Source organism: Dendropsophus ebraccatus, chromosome 7 (genome assembly GCF_027789765.1).
Source record: "Dendropsophus ebraccatus isolate aDenEbr1 chromosome 7, aDenEbr1.pat, whole genome shotgun sequence".
NCBI classification, from domain to species: domain Eukaryota; kingdom Metazoa; phylum Chordata; class Amphibia; order Anura; family Hylidae; genus Dendropsophus; species Dendropsophus ebraccatus.
Window position 1 is genome coordinate 132,276,778 of NC_091460.1, and position 20,351 is coordinate 132,297,128.

The window sequence follows — 20,351 nt, forward strand, 5'->3', positions numbered from 1 at the left end:
CTTATAATATGACATTTCTAACGTTTCTAAATGTTTGTTTTACCTTTTATTGAGAATAATAAAAATCTTTATTTTTGGGGTGTAGAACTAATTTTCTGCATTTCAATGATTGCTTATGGGAAAATTTGCTTTAGTTTAAGAGTGATTTGGATTACAAGCACAGTCCCAGAACGAATTATGCTCTTAATCCAAAGCACCACTGTATTTATTTTTTTACCACTGAAGTTTATAAAAAGTTGAGTGCCCACTGGACATAACATCTAATTCCTTTTGTAGATGGCAATAATTTTAAAATAAATCTAAAAAAGTCATCAGATTGGGAAAAAAAAACATTTTTAAATTAAATTGTGATCAGAAAGAAATGCTTAAATGGGATCTGGCAGCTGGAAATTGCATCTGAATATCTATATACCGTGTATTCTGTATATTTCACAATGAAGGTTCCTATAGAATTATTTATAGATATATAAAAAGATGGAGGAATTGATCAAGTATAGTAATAAAAAGAGTAAAGATACATTGCTGAGACTGTAATACCACTTTAGAACCCTTTAATCTGGCATTTTTAGTTGATCTAAACTTAGAATAAAGAAGAAAACATTTAAGAAGGTGACAACTAAAGGCATCAATCCAGCATTGGTAACGTAATGGCAGCAGTATGGGCAAAGTCCACTGACAAGGTGTTCTTAGGGCTTGACTTTAAGGGATGCTCTTTGTATATCTCGCCATCATCTATTGCCGATTAACTCAGAGTTATTTTCAGCTACACTGCCCTGTGAGAGGCGGAGAGGGGGTGAGGAGGAGGAGGAGGAGGAGGAAGGGGGAGCTGATAGAAGTATGCTTCATGTAGTGAAAAGAGTCTCACATCAGCCTGGGCTCAGCAGCTGGAAGCAGGAACAGCTTGCTCTGCTTCAAACACCATGGAAGATATGGGCATGTACGAGAAGGGGGGTTCTAAGAAGTACTGCATCAGAGGAAAGCATGTAATAGGTATTATAGCAGCGGTGGTGGTGGTGGGACTGGCTGTTGGGTTGGGAGTAGGACTTACTTATCCAGAACCATGTAAAACCACCAATGGAGATGTTACCCAACCACCTGCACCAAGCATCACCACACCTTCGCCTGGCTCCACTGTTCCAACCGTATCGCCACCAGGCTCTGAAGCCTGTCCAGTTGAAACAAATGAAAATGGGAACTGGAGTGAGTTTAGACTCCCGACTTACATATATCCTCTGCACTATGACCTGGAGATCCAGCCTGAAATGGAGAAAGACACCTACAATGGTACTGTGACCATCCACCTGAAGCTTACTATCTCAGGTACCAGGCATCTGTGGCTTCATATCAGGGAGACCAAGATCATTGGAAAGCCCAGGCTGGCCGATCAAAATAACCAGGAGATCCCCATCAAGCATTGCTTTGAATTTACACGCCATGAGTACGTCGTGTTTGAAGCCAGCGAAGACCTGAAGGCCAACGTGGCGGATGAATCGTTGGATGATACCTACCGTCTGACGCTGCAGTTTGCTGGACAGTTGAATGGCTCCCTGGTGGGCTTCTACAGGACCACTTATGAAGACAAAGAAGGGACCAAGTAATGTATATAAAAAAATACATATATGTACAATATATAATTACAAAAATATTTCAGTAGAATAGTTATAGCATGAACGTTATTATTACGCAAGTGTGCAAGTAAAAGTGTTGGGCAGGGGCGGATTAACTTTACCATAGGCCCAGGGCTGTTCACCAAGCCTGGGCCCCCCCATCCCACTCTAACTATGGCAGCAGTAGTGTGGTGTCTGTAGTACAGGATTGATAATGTCATGATGCCCTGATTTGCAGTAAAAAAGCAGCAATTTTTTGCAAATCATTGCAGAACTGTAGCCAGGAGACAGAACACAACTGAAAGTTTAAGTCTTTTTGGGTAGCCATGGGCCCCCCGGGAACTCTAGGCCCCGGGCTACCGCCCGAAGCGGACCTGTTATAATCCGCTACTGTTGTTGGGTTGGGGAACTCTCTGAGTTTTTTTAAATAGTAATTGAATTGATGACAGTATGGCATCATGGTTTTGGGGGATCTATGCTATGGAATTATGTGGTCCTTGAAAGCAGCCAGTATATATGGCCACTCCACGAGAAGTTATGTCAGGGATGAGGAACCTCCAGCTGTTGCAAAACTACAATTCCCATCATGCCTGGACAGCCGATGGTTTTGCAACAGCTGGAGGGCTGAAGGTTCCCCCCTCCTCGAGTTATGTGGACATGTTGGCTAAGCTACATAGAGTACAAAGAATGAAGTTACATCTGGGCTAATGGTACCCCACATGTCCATATGCCACATTAGGAGCTAGCATTACTATGAATGGCAAGTTGCCATTGATGCCCCCAATACAAGCCTCTGCTGCAGATCACCAGATTATTATAAGGATAGTAAATTGAATACGCTGAAAAGTTTCATCCCGTCAATGGAACCAATTTTTCCCTGTCATTCTTGTTCCGGTTAGAGAAATACACCATTGTAGTTCCAAAATGTCTGCAGTTCCACAGAAGACTATATTTTCCACACATGTATAAACGTTTTATTTATTTCTTGCATTACAGATAGTAGTCGACCTAATTTTTGTGGCTGCGTTTTGATCCTTTTTTTTTATAATGGAAGTCAATAGAAAAACGGATCAAAACGGATGCACACAAATGCATACGTTTTTGCAAAAACAGATGAAAAAAAAAACGGATCGCAAAAACATAATGTGAACCCAGCCTTGTCGAAAATGAATGTTCCTAGAAATCTTATCTGTGTAAACGGGAGATGTGCGGCCTATAACAATGAATGTTAATGGGTGCATGAACAATAGAGTGATCGTTCGTGCAGCCCGGACTTGTAGAGGCAATGCTCGGCAGTGATTGGCGCTCGTTTTCGGCCATATACAGCCTAAGATTACATAATGTGAAAGGAACCTTTCTTCTATACTGTCTTCTATTGATATTTACTTTCTGCTCTCTATCAAGCACCTATTTATATCAGTAGAAGGATGAGTAGCTTGTATAGGGTGTTATTCTGACCTGGTGCTTGTTAAACTGATATGACCTAAGACTTTCTAACCATTTCTGCTAAAACATGGTTATATTTTTGTCAAGTGTCCAGGGTAATTTCCACTACAGCTGGCACACATATCTAGCACACTGTCAGTAACAAAATCGCATCCATGGCACGTTAGCTTGGTCTATTTTCAGTAGATTTCTCAATGGAAATTCACTGCAAACTATAAAATTAAAATTTCACAATGCACAGTACTTTATCTTTGCCAGATCACGCTTTTATATCTCTATTCTGATTTTTCAAGTGTTTGATGTAATTCAGCTTGGATTTCTATTGTAACTGTTGCATGGGTATACATCACGTCTTTAAAGGGGTACTCCAGTGAAAATCTTTTTCTTTCAAATCAACTGGTTTCAGAAAGTTATATAGATTTGTAATTTACTTCTATTTAAAAACCTCACGTTTTCTCATACTTATCAGCTGCTGTATGTTCTGAAGGAAGTGGGGTTTTTTTCCAATCTGACACAGTGCTCTCTGCTGACATCTCTGTCTGAGACAGGAACTGTCCAGAGCAGGAGAGGTTTTCTATGGTAATTTGCTACTTCTATGGACAGTTCCTGTCTCGGACAGAGGTGGCAGCAGAGAGCACTGTGTCAGACTGGAAAGAAAGCATCATTTATTGCAGGGGATAGGTATGGGAAGACTTGAGATTTTAAAAAAAATGTAAATTAGAAATCTATATAACTTCCTGAAACGGGTTGATTTGAAAGAAAAAGATTACCCCTTTATTTAGTATCTAGTATTTAGTTTTATATAGCTTCCCTCGCTACATGTGCGCAGTTTACAGCTCTTCTTTTGAGTAGATGTTTAGTATTATAGAGTACAAAGCACAAAGGCCACTGTTTTGCATTGATTGGTACCCACAAATACTTTTATCAAACTTCTAATCTTGTCCTGGATTGTGACCTGTTTTATATTCCAAAGCTGCATTTACATGTATGCAGGCTTCAGGGCTAAAATCTCCCAGCATTTTTTGTTTGCATAGCTTTATTGTCATTTTTTCCCCCAAAGATAACTGGGGTCAATGTACCTGCTTGAAAGGGTCACATAAAAGTGGTTGTCCAGACAGGACTCTTCTAAGTTGTATGCGCAGGGAAGTGGTAAATGAAAAAAATAACATACTTACCTCAATGGCTCCTGCTGTGCCGCAGGTATGTGCCACTCTGGTCCTCATTGTGTGACCACTTCCTGGTATGGGGACGTGATGTAGCCACAATCAGTGGCTAAAAGAGAACACCTCTACAGCTGCTGAACGTCCTGGAACCCTGAAGCGGCACACAATGGGCTGGAGCAGCATAATACCGGTGACAGCCAGGGAGGTAAGTACATGTTACCCAAGCAACCACTGTATTATATGTATTATACGTAGCCCAATGTCAGGGGGTTGGGATATGATGATGCTACAGTAAGAAGAGATAAGAAAAGAGGAAATTAGATTGATACATTGCACAATGCATTTATTATATTTTTTTTTTATTGCAGTAGTTGTCTGTTTTAATATAAAAATTTCTGTTGTGCACCGTTGTGCCATTCAACCAATTTGCCTTTGGGCCACTCTCATGGGCATTGTCTAGGTAGGCCACAGGGATTTAGACATAGGGCTGCCAGGAGAATGGTCCCAGTGTGGGTGGCGGATGGCCCAGTAACCAAAAGACATCAGGCCCCCAAGGAGTCAGATAGAGACAAATGTGAGTTCTAGCTGAGATCAGGGATTGGCAGCTTACTTGTGTAGTCAGAAGCAGGCAGAATGCCCATGGCAGGCAGCTCACTCAGGTTCATGGTCAACAGTCCAGATCATACACAAGAGAGGCAATGAGGTACAGAGGAGCAGGCAGAGATACAGCTGGGAACAACGTACAAGGTTTTGCAACAGGAGCAACTTGTCTGGGGAATCCAAAGGGACCTATTGTTCAGGCAAGGTACAGCAGGTGTGGCTGCCTAACATAGCAGGTGATGGCGGGTGTTCGGAAAGGGAAGAATATGGAAGCACACGCTGGCCTTTCAATTTTCTGGAAGGGAGCACAAGTGCATTATGTGGGCAGAGACAGGAGCGGCAGGGACAGGAGCAGATGCATGGCAGCAGAAAGCAGTATGGACCAGGTGCCATCGATTATAGGCAGTCTAATGGCTAAGTTCCATCCTATTTCCAGAACATTCTACAGTTTTGTAATAGAAAACCCCTCTAGTCTTATCTTTTTGGGATGGGCCCATGGTGAGTACTAGAGATGAGCCAAACTCGAGCATGCTTGGGTGTGTTCAAACCTGAGCGTGCAGCATTAGATTACTGGTGGCATCTAGCGTGGACTAGGTGGCATCGATTGTAGGTAGTCTGGAGAAAGAGAGCTGGGCTAGGCTAAGCTCCATCCCCTTTCCAGAACGTTCTACATTTTTGTAATGGAAAACCGTTCTATTCTTTTCTTTTTGGAATGGGCCCATGGTGAGTACTCCCCCGGGGCACGGGGAGAATTTCCTCCCTGCCGGCTGTTGTTTTTTTTTTAAGTCCGACGGACTTCTCCATTAATCCCATACATGGAATCCAGAAGCAAAAAGCATCAGTACTGACAACCAAGTAACCATGCTCAGTCGAGACATTGGAGCTCAATTATGAAACCTAGAACACGAAGAAATTCAAGAGTCAGATGACTGCTTTAGTTTCCACACACAAACTCAATTTGCCAATCATGTTTTGGGCCAAAATTTGTGCATGAGACTTTTTGACTAGGACTTGGGGAGATGTTCGGCTGATGTTTTTTTTCTCATGTCAGAACAAAGCTTTGAGTTTTGCAGAAAAAGAAAATATTAGAACTGAGAAAAGATGGGTTATCTATTCAATGCTGTGGCTGCTTAATTTCGAAAATCGGTGGTAACTAGAGATGAGCAAACCTGGAGCATGCTCGAGTCCATCCGAACCCGAGCGTTCGGCATTTGATTAGCGGTGGCCGCTGAACTTGGATAAAGCCCTAAGGCTATGTGGAAAACATGGATATAGTCATTGGCTGTATCCATGTTTTCCAGACAACCTTAGAGCTTTATCCAACTTCAGCAGCCACCGCTAATCAAATGCCGAACGTTCGGGTTCGGATGGACTCGAGCATGCTGGAGGTTCGCTCATCTCTAGTGGTAACATCTTTTAACTGGTCTGTATACAATTTGATGATGGCGCTCTCATTCAAAGAAGAACTAACTGAAATAAGTAGAATACTACAAATATTACTTTTTTTTTCCTAAACCCAAACTTACTTGGCATGGGCAAGCAAACATGTGTTTTCTATGGGGAAGTGGAGGTAAACCACTGCCAGACCTCTCTGGAAGTGATTTATGTCTCGTGGGAAAAGTGATCATGCAAGATTACAAATGTGTTTACTCTGCATTGCACAACTAAAGTGCGTCATTTTACCTACAAAGATGGCGCTAAGCCTAAATCAGGACCTGATCAGGCAAGTGTTGATGAGATTTGTTGGGATGTTAGTCATTAAAATGGTACACAATGCAATATTATATCTGCAATGATGGGATTACATGGAACAAAGCCCATCTAACCTGCCCCCTGCCAAGTTCTTCAACTTGTAGAGCCACAGGCTAGAAAAACACAATTCCCTTCATGAATTGTCACAAGGACATGATGGGGGTTGTAGTTCTTCAACCTGGAGAGCCACAGGCTGCAAAACTACAACTCCCCTACGCCTCTTAGTGAATCCTGCCGGAGAAAAGGGGTGGGGCCTAATAAAAGACTTGTACGCTGGTCTCCGTAAATCCCCCCCTCCCCCATGACTACACTTGAGGGGTTTGGGGTCAGTCAGACGGGGGGGGGGGGGGCAATTAAAAGTTTGCTATGGGACACAGTCATTTCTAGTTACGCCCCTGAATCTACCCCAGCATAATACTATAATAATACTAGTATTGTCATATGAGGCAGAGAGTCTTTTTGACACACACACGCCCCCATCCATGTTGGAGTGGGGTAAAGCTGCCTCTCTTTTTTTGTTTTACCCCTTCCCGCATGAGGGCATAACTGTACGTCCTCCCGCGGGTGGGGGAGTTCAGATCGGGGCCGTTCTGGGACCCCGCTCTGAACCGCCGCGGTCCCTGGTGCGGCATGTAGCCCGGGACCGCGGCTATTAGCTGCACGGTCCGATCGCCATGCCTGCTAATTAAGTCTTCAGATGCAGCTGTCAAAGGTGACAGTCCCCCAGGGGGAATAACCCTAACCCCAGGGGGGCTTCTACTATGTGTAAAAAAAAAAAAAAAAAAGGTTGTATTATTAATAAATAATCCCCTCCCCTTATAAAAGTTTGAATCACCCCCCTTTTTCATTTTATAAATAAAAATATATAAATAAACAAACATGTTTGCTATCGCCACGTGAGTAATCGCCCAAACTATTAATTAATCACATTCCTGATCTCACACGGTAAACTGCGTAAGCGCCAAAAAATCCCAAAGTGCAAAATTGAGCATTTTTGGTCGCATCAAATCCAGAAAAATGTTAATAAAAAGCGATCAAAAAGTCATATATGCGCAATCACGGTACTGATAGAAAGATCACATCATGGCGCAAAAAATGACACCTGACACAGCCCCATAGACCAAAGGATAAAAGCGCTATAAGCCTGGGAATGGAGCGATTTTAAGGAACATATATTTGTAAACAATGGTTTTAATTTTTTACAGGCCATCAGATACAAGGAAAGTTATACATGTTATATATCGTTTTAATCGTAACGACTTGTGGAACATATATAACAAGTCAGTTTTACCCCAGGGCGAACGGCGTAAAAACACATATCCACTAAAAACACAAAATGTGTTGTTTTTTTTCAATTTCACCACACATTGAATTTTTTCCTGCTTTTGCAGTGTACTTTATGCAAAAATTCAGCCTGTCATTGCAAAGTACAATTAGTGGCGCAAAAAATAAGGGCTCATGTGGGTTTCTAGGTGAAAAAATGCAAGTGCTATGGCCTTTTATGCACAAGGAGGAAAAAACGAAAACGCAAAAATCAAAATTGCCCCGGTCCTTAAGGGGTTAATAAAGTATAACATGTAATAATAGTATCCCATGTATGAACAGCTTTATTACACGCTGTCTCAATGTTCTAAAAAAAGAGAAAAAAAACAACTCTGCTGCTTTCTTCAGCTTCCATACACAGTTCATTGAGTTTACTGAGTAGGCTTATTCTTCAGGAAATAACACAGATTTTTTTATATATATATCTGCAATGCTAATATCTTCCCAAAGCATTTGAACATATATTTCTGAATGCGACTATTAACTCTCCCATAAATAGCAACATTTTTCTTTTTTTTTTAAATAAGAGTATGGGCCCTATTCCACCGGACGATTATCGTTCAGATTATCATTAAATTGTTTGAATCTAAACGATAATCGTTCGGTTGAAATGCAGTTAACAATTAACGACCGAACGAGAAATCGTTGATCGCTTTATATGGGCCCTATTCTACCGGACGATTATCCTTCAGATTATCGTTAAATCGTTCGAATCTAAGCAATAATCGTTCGGTTGAAATGCAGTTAACGATTAACAACCGAACGAGAAATCGCTGATCGCTTTATAAGACCTGGACCTATTTTTATCGTTGCTCGTTCGCAAAACGTTCGCAAATCGTTCGCATTGAATAAGACATCATTCGGTCGTTCGCAATAGATACGAACACAATAGCGAATAAATAGCGAAGAAAAACGATCGCAATTATGATCATGATCAAGTAACGATTATCGTTCCATGGAAATGAGTGAACGTTTTCAGGTCTTTCGCAATAGCGGTCGTTTGAGATCGTTAATCGTTAACGATTATGCAAACGATAATCGTCCGGTGGAATAGGGCCCTATGGCTTAAAAGGATCCTATGGGATGAGATAAATAATATACCCACTGTGACATCTGTGTGCACTGAAGAAACTCTTTGACCTCACTGACCTTTCCCTGCAAAGTAGGGAGTTGTGCAGAAGAGACCCATGGAAAGGTCAGCAAGACTCCTAAAGCAGCCTGCGTTCACTCTGGTGATGTAAGGCTGGGTTTACATATATAAGTTGGCATCAGTTGCGTTTTTTGCCTAAAAACTGACCACAACTGATGTCACAACTGATGCCAAAAATGCATCAGTTGTCATCAGTTTTTCTATCCGTCTTTTCATTAAAAACCATCAGTTGCCATCAGTTTCCATCAGTTGTCATCAGTTGTCACAAGTTGCGCTCATCAGTTGAAATTTTTTTCCCCAGTATGTTTTCCTGTCATTTTCAATGGGATTTGCGGGGGAGCGCACGGGGGCTATATACTAAATTGGGGGAGCTCACAGGGGGGCTATATACTACAAGGGGAGAGCGCACAGGGGGGCTATATGGGAGGGGGAGAGTGCACAGGGGGGCTATATACTATTGGGGGAGAGCGCACAGCAATGCTGTATACTAATTGGGGGAGAGCACACAGGGAAGCTAAATATTACTAGGGGGGCAACAGGGGGGCTATATACTACTGGAGGAGAAACAGGGGGGGTGATATACTACTGGGGGACCAAGGGGGGACTATAGGGGAGGGGGAGAGCACACAGGGGGAGATATATGTTTATTTTGTGTACTATTTGACTGAACGCCGGATGCCAGAGCCGAACGACATGCGTCCTGCCCGGCGAGGCATCCGGCGCTCTATTCCATTGTATTGGTGCGGCGCCGCATCACCGGAGCGGCGGTCCGCCAGGACGCTGCAAGATGCGTCCTAACGCACCGACGGTCCGGCGATGCGGCGGCCACTATTTCCCGCCGCACATTTTGAACGATCCCATTGAAAACAATGGGATCAGTTCAAAGATGCGTTTCCCTCCGGCGCTTTTCTCCTGTGCCGGAGGGAAACGCCGCCGCACCGCCGGACATATGTAAACCCGGCCTTAGCTTTTACAGAACATAGAAATATGGGGCTGCACACTTGGTACTGGTAATCTCGCTTTACAACTGAGCGTTCCAGATAAGAATAGTGACAGTAATTTAGAGATAGCGAGTAAAGTTTGTAAAGTTTTCTGAGTAATAAAAGATCAAAGGTAAACTGGTCACACATGGGAAGAGCCAGTAAATCATTCCTTGAGTAATTCCTCTAAAGGAGGTGTAGATGAGCACTGGTTTAGCACTGTACAGTATTTATTTGGTGTTTGAATCAGTCATATTCCAGATCATATGATTGTAAAACACATGATGTGATAATGGATTAACACTAGCGATGAGTGTAACTCGAGCATGCTCAAGCCCTATTGATCTGCATTTGAATACCGGTGGATGAAGAAGTTGGATGCCGCCCTAAGGGTGTTATTACACGAGCCGATGGGGGCCCGATAATAACTGTAAACGAGCGCTGATCTGCTAGATCGGCGCTTGTTTACTGGGCCTATTACACGGACTGATAATCGTTTAATAAGGGCTGCAGGGACATCGTTACTGATGTCCTTGCAGCCCTTGCTTTAAACGGCATACATTACCTATCCATGCTGCAGGACTCTTGCAATTTGCTTCTCCCCGGGTCCTGCACGCTGCAGCTTCAGAACGGTCTGTCTTAGCTGACAGACCGCTCAGCCAATCACTGGCCGCAGTGGTCCCAGCCAGTGATTGGCTGAGCGGCCTGTCAGCTAAGACAGACCGCTCTGAAGCTGCAGCGCGCGGGACCTGGGGAGAAGCAGAAAGCAGGAGGAGCCCTGGACCATGGATAGGTAATGTAATTACTTTGCAAATCGTCAGTTGCCGGCCGCGCACCGCTATTACACTTGGCGATGCGCAGTCGGTGCCCGACAATTATAGGTCCAAACCTATATCAACAATCTGCCGATGATTGTTGTCATCGGCTGATCGTTGTGTTTATTACACGGAACAATAATCGGCCAGATAGGGCCGATTCGGCCAACTATCGTTCCGTGTAATAGTACCCTAAAGGAAGCATTCAGACTACAGAATCCGCACTGAGAACTTCCTGCAGATTCTGCCACGCGCTCCCGCTTGAATCTCCACCGGTCCCATAGACTACATTCCATGCCCAAGCGGATTCCACCACCCGTCCAAAGAATTGACATGTCAATTCTTTGGGTGGACGTCAGAATCCGCCTCAGCATAAAATAGAGTCTATTGGACCGACGAAGATTTAAGCAGGAGTGCTCAGGGGTGAGTGGCGCAATCCGCAGGAAGTTCTCAGCATTGATTCTGTAGTCTGAACATAGTCCATAGTCTTGAAACACTAACTATTACACTTTACTTCTCCGCTGCTATTGAACTTTGTCTCCAATCAAATATTCTCCTTTTACAGAATGACTATTACAACAACCATTTGTAGATGTACTACATTGTATACACATACTTAAAAAGTCACTACGATGTAATAATTACAGAAAAAAAATCTGGTAAACATGGATGTGTGTAATTTGTCATATGCTCAAGAAGACTACTGGCCTGATTTATTGTGTTTTCACAAAGGGGGGGGGGGTAAGGTCTTGTCATTGTCAGCAAAACTAAACTCAACATAGCTAGGATTCCTTATTAATTACTCCTGTGAGTGGGCTGGTGGAGTTACACTTATATTGTCAGCAAACACTGGACAGACCCCAAGGATTGTTTGTTCTTTGCATGTTGTTTTTTGGTTTCATTTTGCCATACTTAAGGCTGGGTTCACACTACGCTTCTGCAATCTGTTTTTTGCAAAAAAAAACGATGAAAAAAGGAAAAAAGATGTGTTTGTGTGCATCCTTTTTTATGTGTTTTCCATTGACTTCCATTGTTAAAAAAAACATCAAAATGGATCAGTTTTTTTTAACATACACAAAAACGTAGTCAAACTCATTTTTGTGTCCGTTAAAAAAACAAATCTGTTTTTTTTTTATTGTGGAGGTCAATAGGAAAACAAATCAAAATGGATGCACACAAATGCATCAATTTTTTTCATCCATTTTTTGCAACAAAAAAAAGAAAAAAGAAAAAGGATTACAAAAACATAGTGTAAACACAGCCTAACATGATATTTTATACTCATTTTGTGACACATGCAAGATCTAAGAATATCCCCATGGGTAACACTACAGCATAATAATATATGTCAAAAACCAATATGCTAAAACCAAAACACTAAATGTTATACTTTTCTTCCCATAGGAGCATCGCGGCTACAGACCATGAGCCAACAGATGCACGGAAGTCATTCCCATGTTTTGATGAACCCAATAAAAAAGCAACTTACAAAATTTCCATCATCCACAAAAAAGAGTACAACGCTCTCTCCAATATGCCAGTGGAGGTAAGTATGCATTTGTCTGCTGCCTATAACCTTAGTAATCCTTTGCCATGCTATTATCATTTTAGGCAGGAAAATCATCAAACAGTCAAACAAGTTTCATGCAATCTATAGATTAAGCCATTAGGGCCTGTTCACACTACAGAATCGGCATCGAAATTCCGTATGAAACCCCAGTGCACGGACTTGGCGTCTAATCCTGCCTGGTATCTGTTTGAATTGGAGGGCTCGCGCATCTCTGCTCTCCGGGCTTCTCCACTCAAAGAATTGACAGAGAGGAGCGAAGAGCGGAAGCACATGAGCCCTCCCATTCAAACAGATAGCAGAATTTGGCACCAATTCCGCACGGAATTCCGTAGCAATTCCGTAGTGTGAATGGGCCCTTAATTGAGAATGGACTGCCTTCAGTCTGTTGTGTGTCTGAAATATTCTTGCTGGATGGAGAGAAAAGCAAGTGAACAAAATATAGAAACATAGAAGACTGACGGCAGCAAAAGTCAATCGAATCTATCTAGTCTGCCCTTATATAGCGCCCCTGCCGTAGCCCGGGGGGCTGAAAACTGGTGTTGAATGAGCCGGTGGGATCTGGTGTTTTTGGCCGACTTGTCACGGTGGCCAGGAGTGGTAAAGCCCACCCCGGACGCATGAGCAACCGGACCTTTGATAGGACTAGTGTGAGGTGTACGGTATGACGACAGAGAAGACATAGTCCCAATTTAAACGAAGCTTAACTGGAAATTATCTTCAGTGCAATACAGTAATGTAACAGTGCTTTGGTACTTAGTGCAATAAAACAGTAGTAATAACAATAGCTTCAGGTGACATAGGATTGGAAACTCTGTAGCAGTAGATAGGGGCCGGATAGGAGCCCCTGCCTAATTAGTAAGTACTCTGCCAGGGTGTGGGTGAAGTGTGGGACTTGAAGAACTCCCCGTACTCACGTTTAGATAGCTTTTGCTTATCTGCCTATCAGTATCAGTGACCACCCTGATAGGTAGTTTTCCGGATGAAGCTAACTAATAGAATCCTTCCTACATACTCGATCATAGTCAGTAGAGAGCGGCTTACTTGCATCTGTGCTCTACTGCGGATCAGCCTTTCTTTTCCTTTCCTTCTCAAGGGGGTTGACTGTCCTGAAGTAAGGAAATCCATGGCATAGGCAAGGGGGTTACTTCTGTAACTCCGGTTACCCCAGGGTTGGGTACAGCAGTACATGACTGCTGTAGTCTCTAGCACTGGTAGAACCAGGTCTATACTCTTCACTGTCTGGAATGAGACTTACCCAATGATCTGGAAGTGTTGTGAGAGAGAGTGTGTGTGGCAGGCTAAAGCTTCCTACATAATTGTAGCTGTGCACAGGGGGAGTGAGACACCTAGTGGTTGGAGTAGGGCAAAGCAGCTACATAACCTGGCTGGGACACCTGACAGAACTAGTTTTACCTGGGTTTGTGTAAATAAAGAAAACCACATAGTGGGAAACTACATCTCTGTATTTTTATCTTGTATATATGTCATGCCCAACTTTGCATAAATTCACTTAATGTGAATTCACTTACTAACCACATCTGCTTGATGATTGTTCTAAGCGTCTACTACACTTTCATTTAAATAATATTTTATCTCGTTCCTTCCTGGGGGAGGGGGGGCAAAAATCATTACAGGCAGGGGGTGGGGGAAATACAAAAGGATTTGGTGTCCGCGCAGTACTGAGTCCTGCTGCTGGACCCTGTCTTCTTAGCTACCCCCAGCAACATCACGACCCAGCTCCCGGCTGACGGATACCCCGTTCAGCCAGTCAGTGCATGGGGCAGGACGCCGCTACAGTCACTGATTGGCTGAGTGGGCTGAATCCCACCAGCCAGTGACGTTTCAGCCAGGTTGTGACGTACCAGGAACCCAGGAGAAGATGACAGATGTTTAGATGTTTACATAATAGCTATAGTTCAAGTAACAGAATGTCTTAATTCCTTTTTCTTTTTTTTTTCTTTTTTTAGAGAACTGATGACCTCGGAAATGGGTGGAATCAAACACATTTCGAAAAGTCGGTGCCTATGAGTACATACTTGGTTGCCTTTGCAGTTCATCAGTTCGACTATGAGGAAAGAAAGTCAAAGCGAGGAATTCCTGTAAGTGAAACAATGAAAACTTTCTTTTAACTAATTCCATCTGGTGGCTCCTGGCTCCCTGACGTCCCACTCAGCCAAAAAGTGCGCTGTCCCATCGCAGCCGCTGATTGGCTGAGCAGAACCCCAGGGAGCCAAGAGCCACAGAAGCAGCGCAGGGCGTGGATCCATAAAGCATTCACTGGTCAGCAGTGGGTTAAGGGGGTCAAGGTTTCATACCATTCCGCTGCGAGTATGTAAACCGATACAAACTGACACTACCGGGAATTTACTGTGATTCCGCTACATGTGAAGCTACCTATACTGTTTTAAAGGGGTTATCCAGCGCTAAAAAAACATGGTCACTTTCCCCCTACTGTTGTCTCCAGATTGGGTGCAGGTTTTGAAACTCAGTTCCATTGAAGTAAATGGAGCTTAATTGCAAGCCACACCTGAACTGGAGACAACAGTAGGGGGAAAAGTGGCCATGTTTTTGTAGCGCTGGATAACCCCTTTAAAGGGAACCTGTCACCCCCGCCCGTGCCGGGGTGACAGGCTCCCGACCCCCCGTTAGAGCCCCCTATACTCACCTAATCCTGCCGGGTCCCGCTTCTGGAGATGGTCGGGTCACGGAGATCTCAGCCGCTGCAGCCCGGTGCGCGCGCTCCTCAGATGAGTCCAACGCTCATAGAGAATGACGGAGCGTCGGACTCTCCTGTCATTCTCTATGGGTGTTGGACTTATCTGAGGAGCGCGCCCGCCGGGCTGCAGCGGCTGATATCTCCGTGACCCGACCATCTCCAGAAGCGGGACCCGGCAGGATTAGGTGAGTATAGGGGGCTCTAACAGGGGGGTGACAGGTCCTCTTTAAGCTCAAGAGAAGTGAGCCTCCCTCCTGATTAAATTGCCTTTGGAATCCATCAAGCATTGTGTACATGTCCTCTTAACATACTTAAAGGGGTTGTCCAGCAAAAATCTTTTTCTTTCAAATCAACTGGTGTGAGAAAGTTATAAAGATTTGTAATTTACTTCTATTAAAAAAATCTCAAGACTTCCCATACTTATCAGCTGCTGTATGTCCTGCAGTAAATGTTTTATTTCCAGTCTGACACAGTGCTCTCTACTGACATCTCTGACCGAGACAGGAACTGCCCAGAGCAGGAGAGGTTTTCTATGGGGATTCCCATACTAGCAGATCCAATTAGAATAGTTGTCAATATACTGTATCACTAGTGTGATCCTTATCCATATATATATATATATATATATATATATATATATATATATATATATATATATATTATAGTTGTAAATAGACAGTTTTCTTTTCTTTGTGTCAATTTTTTTTTTAAACCATGGCAGAGGAGCAAGCCATTGTTTTAATATAGCAAAAAAAAGTGTCAAGATAAGTTACATTTCTTAATAAACAAGATACACTTAAGATTATGTGTAAGGAAAAGTATTCTCAAAGAATCCTCGTGCCTTTCTTTACAGCTAAGGATCTATGTGCAGCCAGAACAGAAGCAAACAGCAGTATATGCAGCCGACACTACTGAGACTGTGTTCAATTTTTTTGAAGAATACTTCAACATGAACTATTCTCTTCCAAAGCTCGGTATGTATATTCCTTTATTACTATTACCCTGTGTAACAAAGTACATGTTAATACCAGATGTGCATTTCCAGGAAAAATGCAAAGTGCTCTAAAAAGCGCCCTTTTAACAGTAGCTTATAGAGTGCCTATTTAAGAGAATCTTTTACCCTTCCCTTTAAGAGCAAATGCGGTATCGGCCCTTTAAGAGTGACTATGGTGTCAGCCTATTTAAAAATTTGGTATCGGCCCTTTAAGAGCAAATTTAGTAATGGCCCTTTAAAGAGGATGTAACACACCGATAGATTGGCGCCGTCATGGGGAAGCCGATGCCCAAATACGACGGATAATCGCTTTATCTTTCAAGATATTAAAAAATAAACAATGCAGATAGCAGCGATCTGCTGCCTTAGCTCTTTGTAATAGGAGCGGTGGCAGCGGACCACCACTATCTTCTATGGGCTGTCCTGACCATCTAGCGATCACCTGGGTAGCCCCGCCGCTGCTCCCCGCAACCGCCCCCCCTGCACCTTTCTGCAGCCCACCCGGCTCTCACCTGCTTGCTGTGTAATAGCGGCAGGAACACCCCCCTCCCCCCAAGCTCTTAAGGCCCTATTACGCAAAACAATTATCGTCCGATATTGCCCATTACGTCTGATAATCGCCCTGTGAAGAAGACAACGATCAGCCAACATGAACGATGTTGGCTGATTGTTGCTGTCGTTTGTCTTTCAACACGTTGCTGTGGAATAGGAGCCGCAGCAGCAGACCACCGCTATCTTCTATAGGCTGCCCGGATGATCTAGCAATACCCCCCCCCCACCCCACCCCCGCACCTGGCTCTCACCCGCTCACTGTGTAATAGCGGCAGCAGCGAGCGTGGAACGAGGAGCGGACAGCGCTCATTTGCTCTTCAACTGTGCTTCATGTTCTAGGGGCTTTACCTTCTCGCTGCCAACGCATGTATTAGCGCCGACAGCAGGCGGGGGAACATCGCCCCATGTAATAGGGGCTTAAGAAGCTTGCACAAAAAATCCACACCTCCTGCTCCAGAGCTGGTGTAGATTTTTATCAAGGTGTAAACCTTGATAAATAAGGTGCTGTGTCCAGCCCCCCAGACACCCACCCACCCCCCCTATTTTGTATTCACTTTTCAGCAATCTCATCGTTATTTTTATTTCTTCTCCCCAAGATCAAATAGCAATACCAGATTTTGGCACTGGAGCGATGGAAAACTGGGGGCTGATCACCTATAGGGAGACTAACCTGCTTTATGATCCCAATGAATCCGCAACAGTCAATAAGCAGAGAGTGGCAGCTGTCATTGCTCATGAGCTTGTTCATCAGGTATATACCACTCAGCGTTATAAGAGTCAGAATGCTTTTTACTGTATCTTTTCTAATACAACAGTGGGGATAATTTATCCATGACAAACCCATGATGTATTGCATTTGTACTTCTATATGTTACATGGTATATTATGTGCTTACACTGTTTTTAAGCCTCATTTCCAGCTTTAAAGGGGTACTCTGACAAAAATATTTTCCTTCAAATCAAACGGTTTCAGAAAGTTATATAAGTTTGTACTTCTATTTAAAAATCTCAAGTTTTCCCATACTTATCAGCTGCTGTATGTCCTGCTGGAAGTGGTATATTCTTGCAGTCTGACAGAGTGCTCTCTGCTGCCACCTCTGTCCATGTCAGGAATTGTCGAGAGCAGAAGAGATTTTCTATAAGGATTTGTTACTGCTCTGGAGAGTTCCTGACATGGACAGAGGTAGCAGCAGAGAGCACTGTGTCAGACTGGAAAGAATACACCACTTCCTGCAGGACATACAGCAGCTATTAAGTACTGGAAGACTTGAGTCATTTACAAATCAATATAACTTTTTGAAACCAGTTAATTTGAAAGAAAGAAGAATTTGCTGGAGTACCCCTTTAATAAGCCATGCTAGAAATGCCAATTTGGCTTATTAACAGTTTGAACACTGACTTGAAAAAAAGGCTACCTCCAAAAGTAGTTGTCAAAGAGCTGCTTTAAATATCCTTCTTCCGGGTCATATTTCAATGCATAGTCACATTAAAGGGGTACTCCAAGAAAATGTAAAAAATCACAGAGAACAGGGGGTGGTGGGAACATAACATTTAAGGGATACTTACCCATTCCTGGTTCCCCTGCCAGTCTCCTGGATCTTCTGATCCTGTGACATCATGACCCAGCTCAGAAATGCCTGCTGAGCCAATCAGTGACTGATGCGAACATCTCTGCAGTCTCTGGATCGTGAGGACACAGAAAGCCAGGAGAATCAGGAGAGCTGAGGCTGACAGTGAGCGGTGGGCCTGCAGCTGCCCTTCCGTGATTTTTACATCTGCCTGTTTTCCTTTAAGAGTGCTTTAAGGGGTATTCCACTCAAACGTAACTTTTTATATGTTGCTGCCCATATTGAGACTAACAATTCATTCTATACTTGTTATTATCTATTCTGTCTCCTTCTCCCAGTTCTGAACTTCTACTTTCTGCTCAAAATACAAAAATCTGTGTGTGAGCTTTTCTCTCTGTCTCTTCCTCCTCCCCCCTCCTTCATTAGCAACTTGACCTGAGAATGACCCTCCCAGCATTACAAAGAAGCTACAATATTGCAGATGAAGCCTGCCGGGGACTTTTTTACATCAGCTGTCTCAGAAGGGAGGGGGAGGAGGGGAGAAAGAGAACAGCTCACACACAGATTTTTGTGTTTTCAGCAGAAAGCAGCAGCTCTGACTGAATTAGTAATAAGAAGTATAGAATGAATTGTTAGTCTCACCATGGGCAGCAACATATCAAAAGTTATGTCTGAGCGGAAGACCCCTTTAAGGTGCCTATATACATTCAATAGCTGGCAGTCCAGCAAGCTATTTCTCCTGATTTTCGCATGAACATGCACATTCAGTTTAGCTGCACATGAATGTTTGTTTTTGTTTTCTAAAGAAAGGCATAGAAAAAAAGCAGCAACAAGACTCCTCTGGTGGTGGCTTTCATGTAGTGTGAACAAATGCATTGGATGCTGAAATTGAGTATCCCTGCAGATAGTCAGTACTGTGTCATTGTGTCTAAATCCCTGCTACCCATAGTACTGTTTTTCTATGCAGGGCGGTTAAATCATGTCTTATTGCTTATTTATTTCAGTGGTTTGGTAACATAGTAACAATGGACTGGTGGGACGACTTGTGGCTTAATGAAGGCTTCGCCAGCTTCTTTGAGTATTCGGGAGTGAACTCATCCGAACCCGACTGGAACATGGTTAGTTGTTGTTGTGGGAAAAAAAAGTATTCTAAAAAACTAAACTATGCCGCATCTACACTTTTACAGCCATGAGAAGTAAAGACAAAATAGACTAAAAAGTTATAAAAACAGAAACCAAGACAGGAGAAATTCAGACTTTGGATAACCACTATATAACCACTAGACAATTTAAAGTGTCCCTGTCGTTATAACTTTCAAAATCTAAATCAACAGTAGATGTGATATAAAGTAAGTTTGCAATATACATTCTTTTGTTGTTGTTGTTGTTGTTGTTGTTGTTGTTGTTCTTATTATGCTGTAAAACAAAGCTGTACTTACCAATAATGCAGGTCCAGTCTCCTGAAGACAAATTTTCTGACTTGTGCTGGTTGTAAAAAACAGACTAAACTGGCCAATTCTGGCCAGTACAGAGAGTAACGGCTCAATGTGTCCATCAATCACTGTCCATTCTCTCTGTTAGCGATCAGATGGCCTGGAATACACAGGACTTCCTGTTTTCTGACTGTTTCCTGTTTTTTTTTAGAAAAATCAGAAAACAGGAAGTGCCGTGTTGTCCATGACAACTGAAAAAAAAAATAATTAATGTAAATTGCAAACTTGCTTTATATCAAATGTACTGTTGATTTAGGTTTTGAAATTTATAACGACAGGGACAGGTAAAGCTAATTTTACCATCAGCGAATGTACTATTTCACATGATGCCATCGCTACGTGTGGAATCACCCGAAGTATTAAATTATCAGATTCCTGATCTCACACGGTCAACAGCGTAATCGCAAATAAAAAAAGCCTAAGTGGGAAATTGCTGATTTTTGGCCAAATCACATCCAGAGAAATGTGAATAAAATGTAAACAAAAAGTCTCATATACGCAAGCAAGCTACCAATAAGAAAGTACAATTGGTGTCACAATAAATAGGGGCTCATGTGGGTCTGTAGGTAGGAAAATGCAAGCGCTATGGCCTTTAAACCATGGGGAAGAAAAAACAGAAGTGA

At 43.0% G+C, this 20,351-nt stretch overlaps 1 protein-coding gene across 1 annotated transcript in view; it reads left to right on the top strand.

The window, feature by feature from the left end:
- Positions 1-850: 850 nt before the first annotated feature.
- Positions 851-20,351, top strand: part of ENPEP (glutamyl aminopeptidase) — a 42,221-nt gene continuing 22,720 nt past the window's right edge. The window contains exons 1-6 of the mRNA XM_069978510.1: positions 851-1,594; positions 12,241-12,382; positions 14,374-14,505; positions 15,976-16,096; positions 17,265-17,419; positions 19,240-19,353. Of these exons, the coding sequence (XP_069834611.1) occupies positions 921-1,594; positions 12,241-12,382; positions 14,374-14,505; positions 15,976-16,096; positions 17,265-17,419; positions 19,240-19,353 (1,338 nt within the window). The 5' untranslated portion in view covers positions 851-920. The remainder of the gene's footprint in view (positions 1,595-12,240; positions 12,383-14,373; positions 14,506-15,975; positions 16,097-17,264; positions 17,420-19,239; positions 19,354-20,351) is intronic.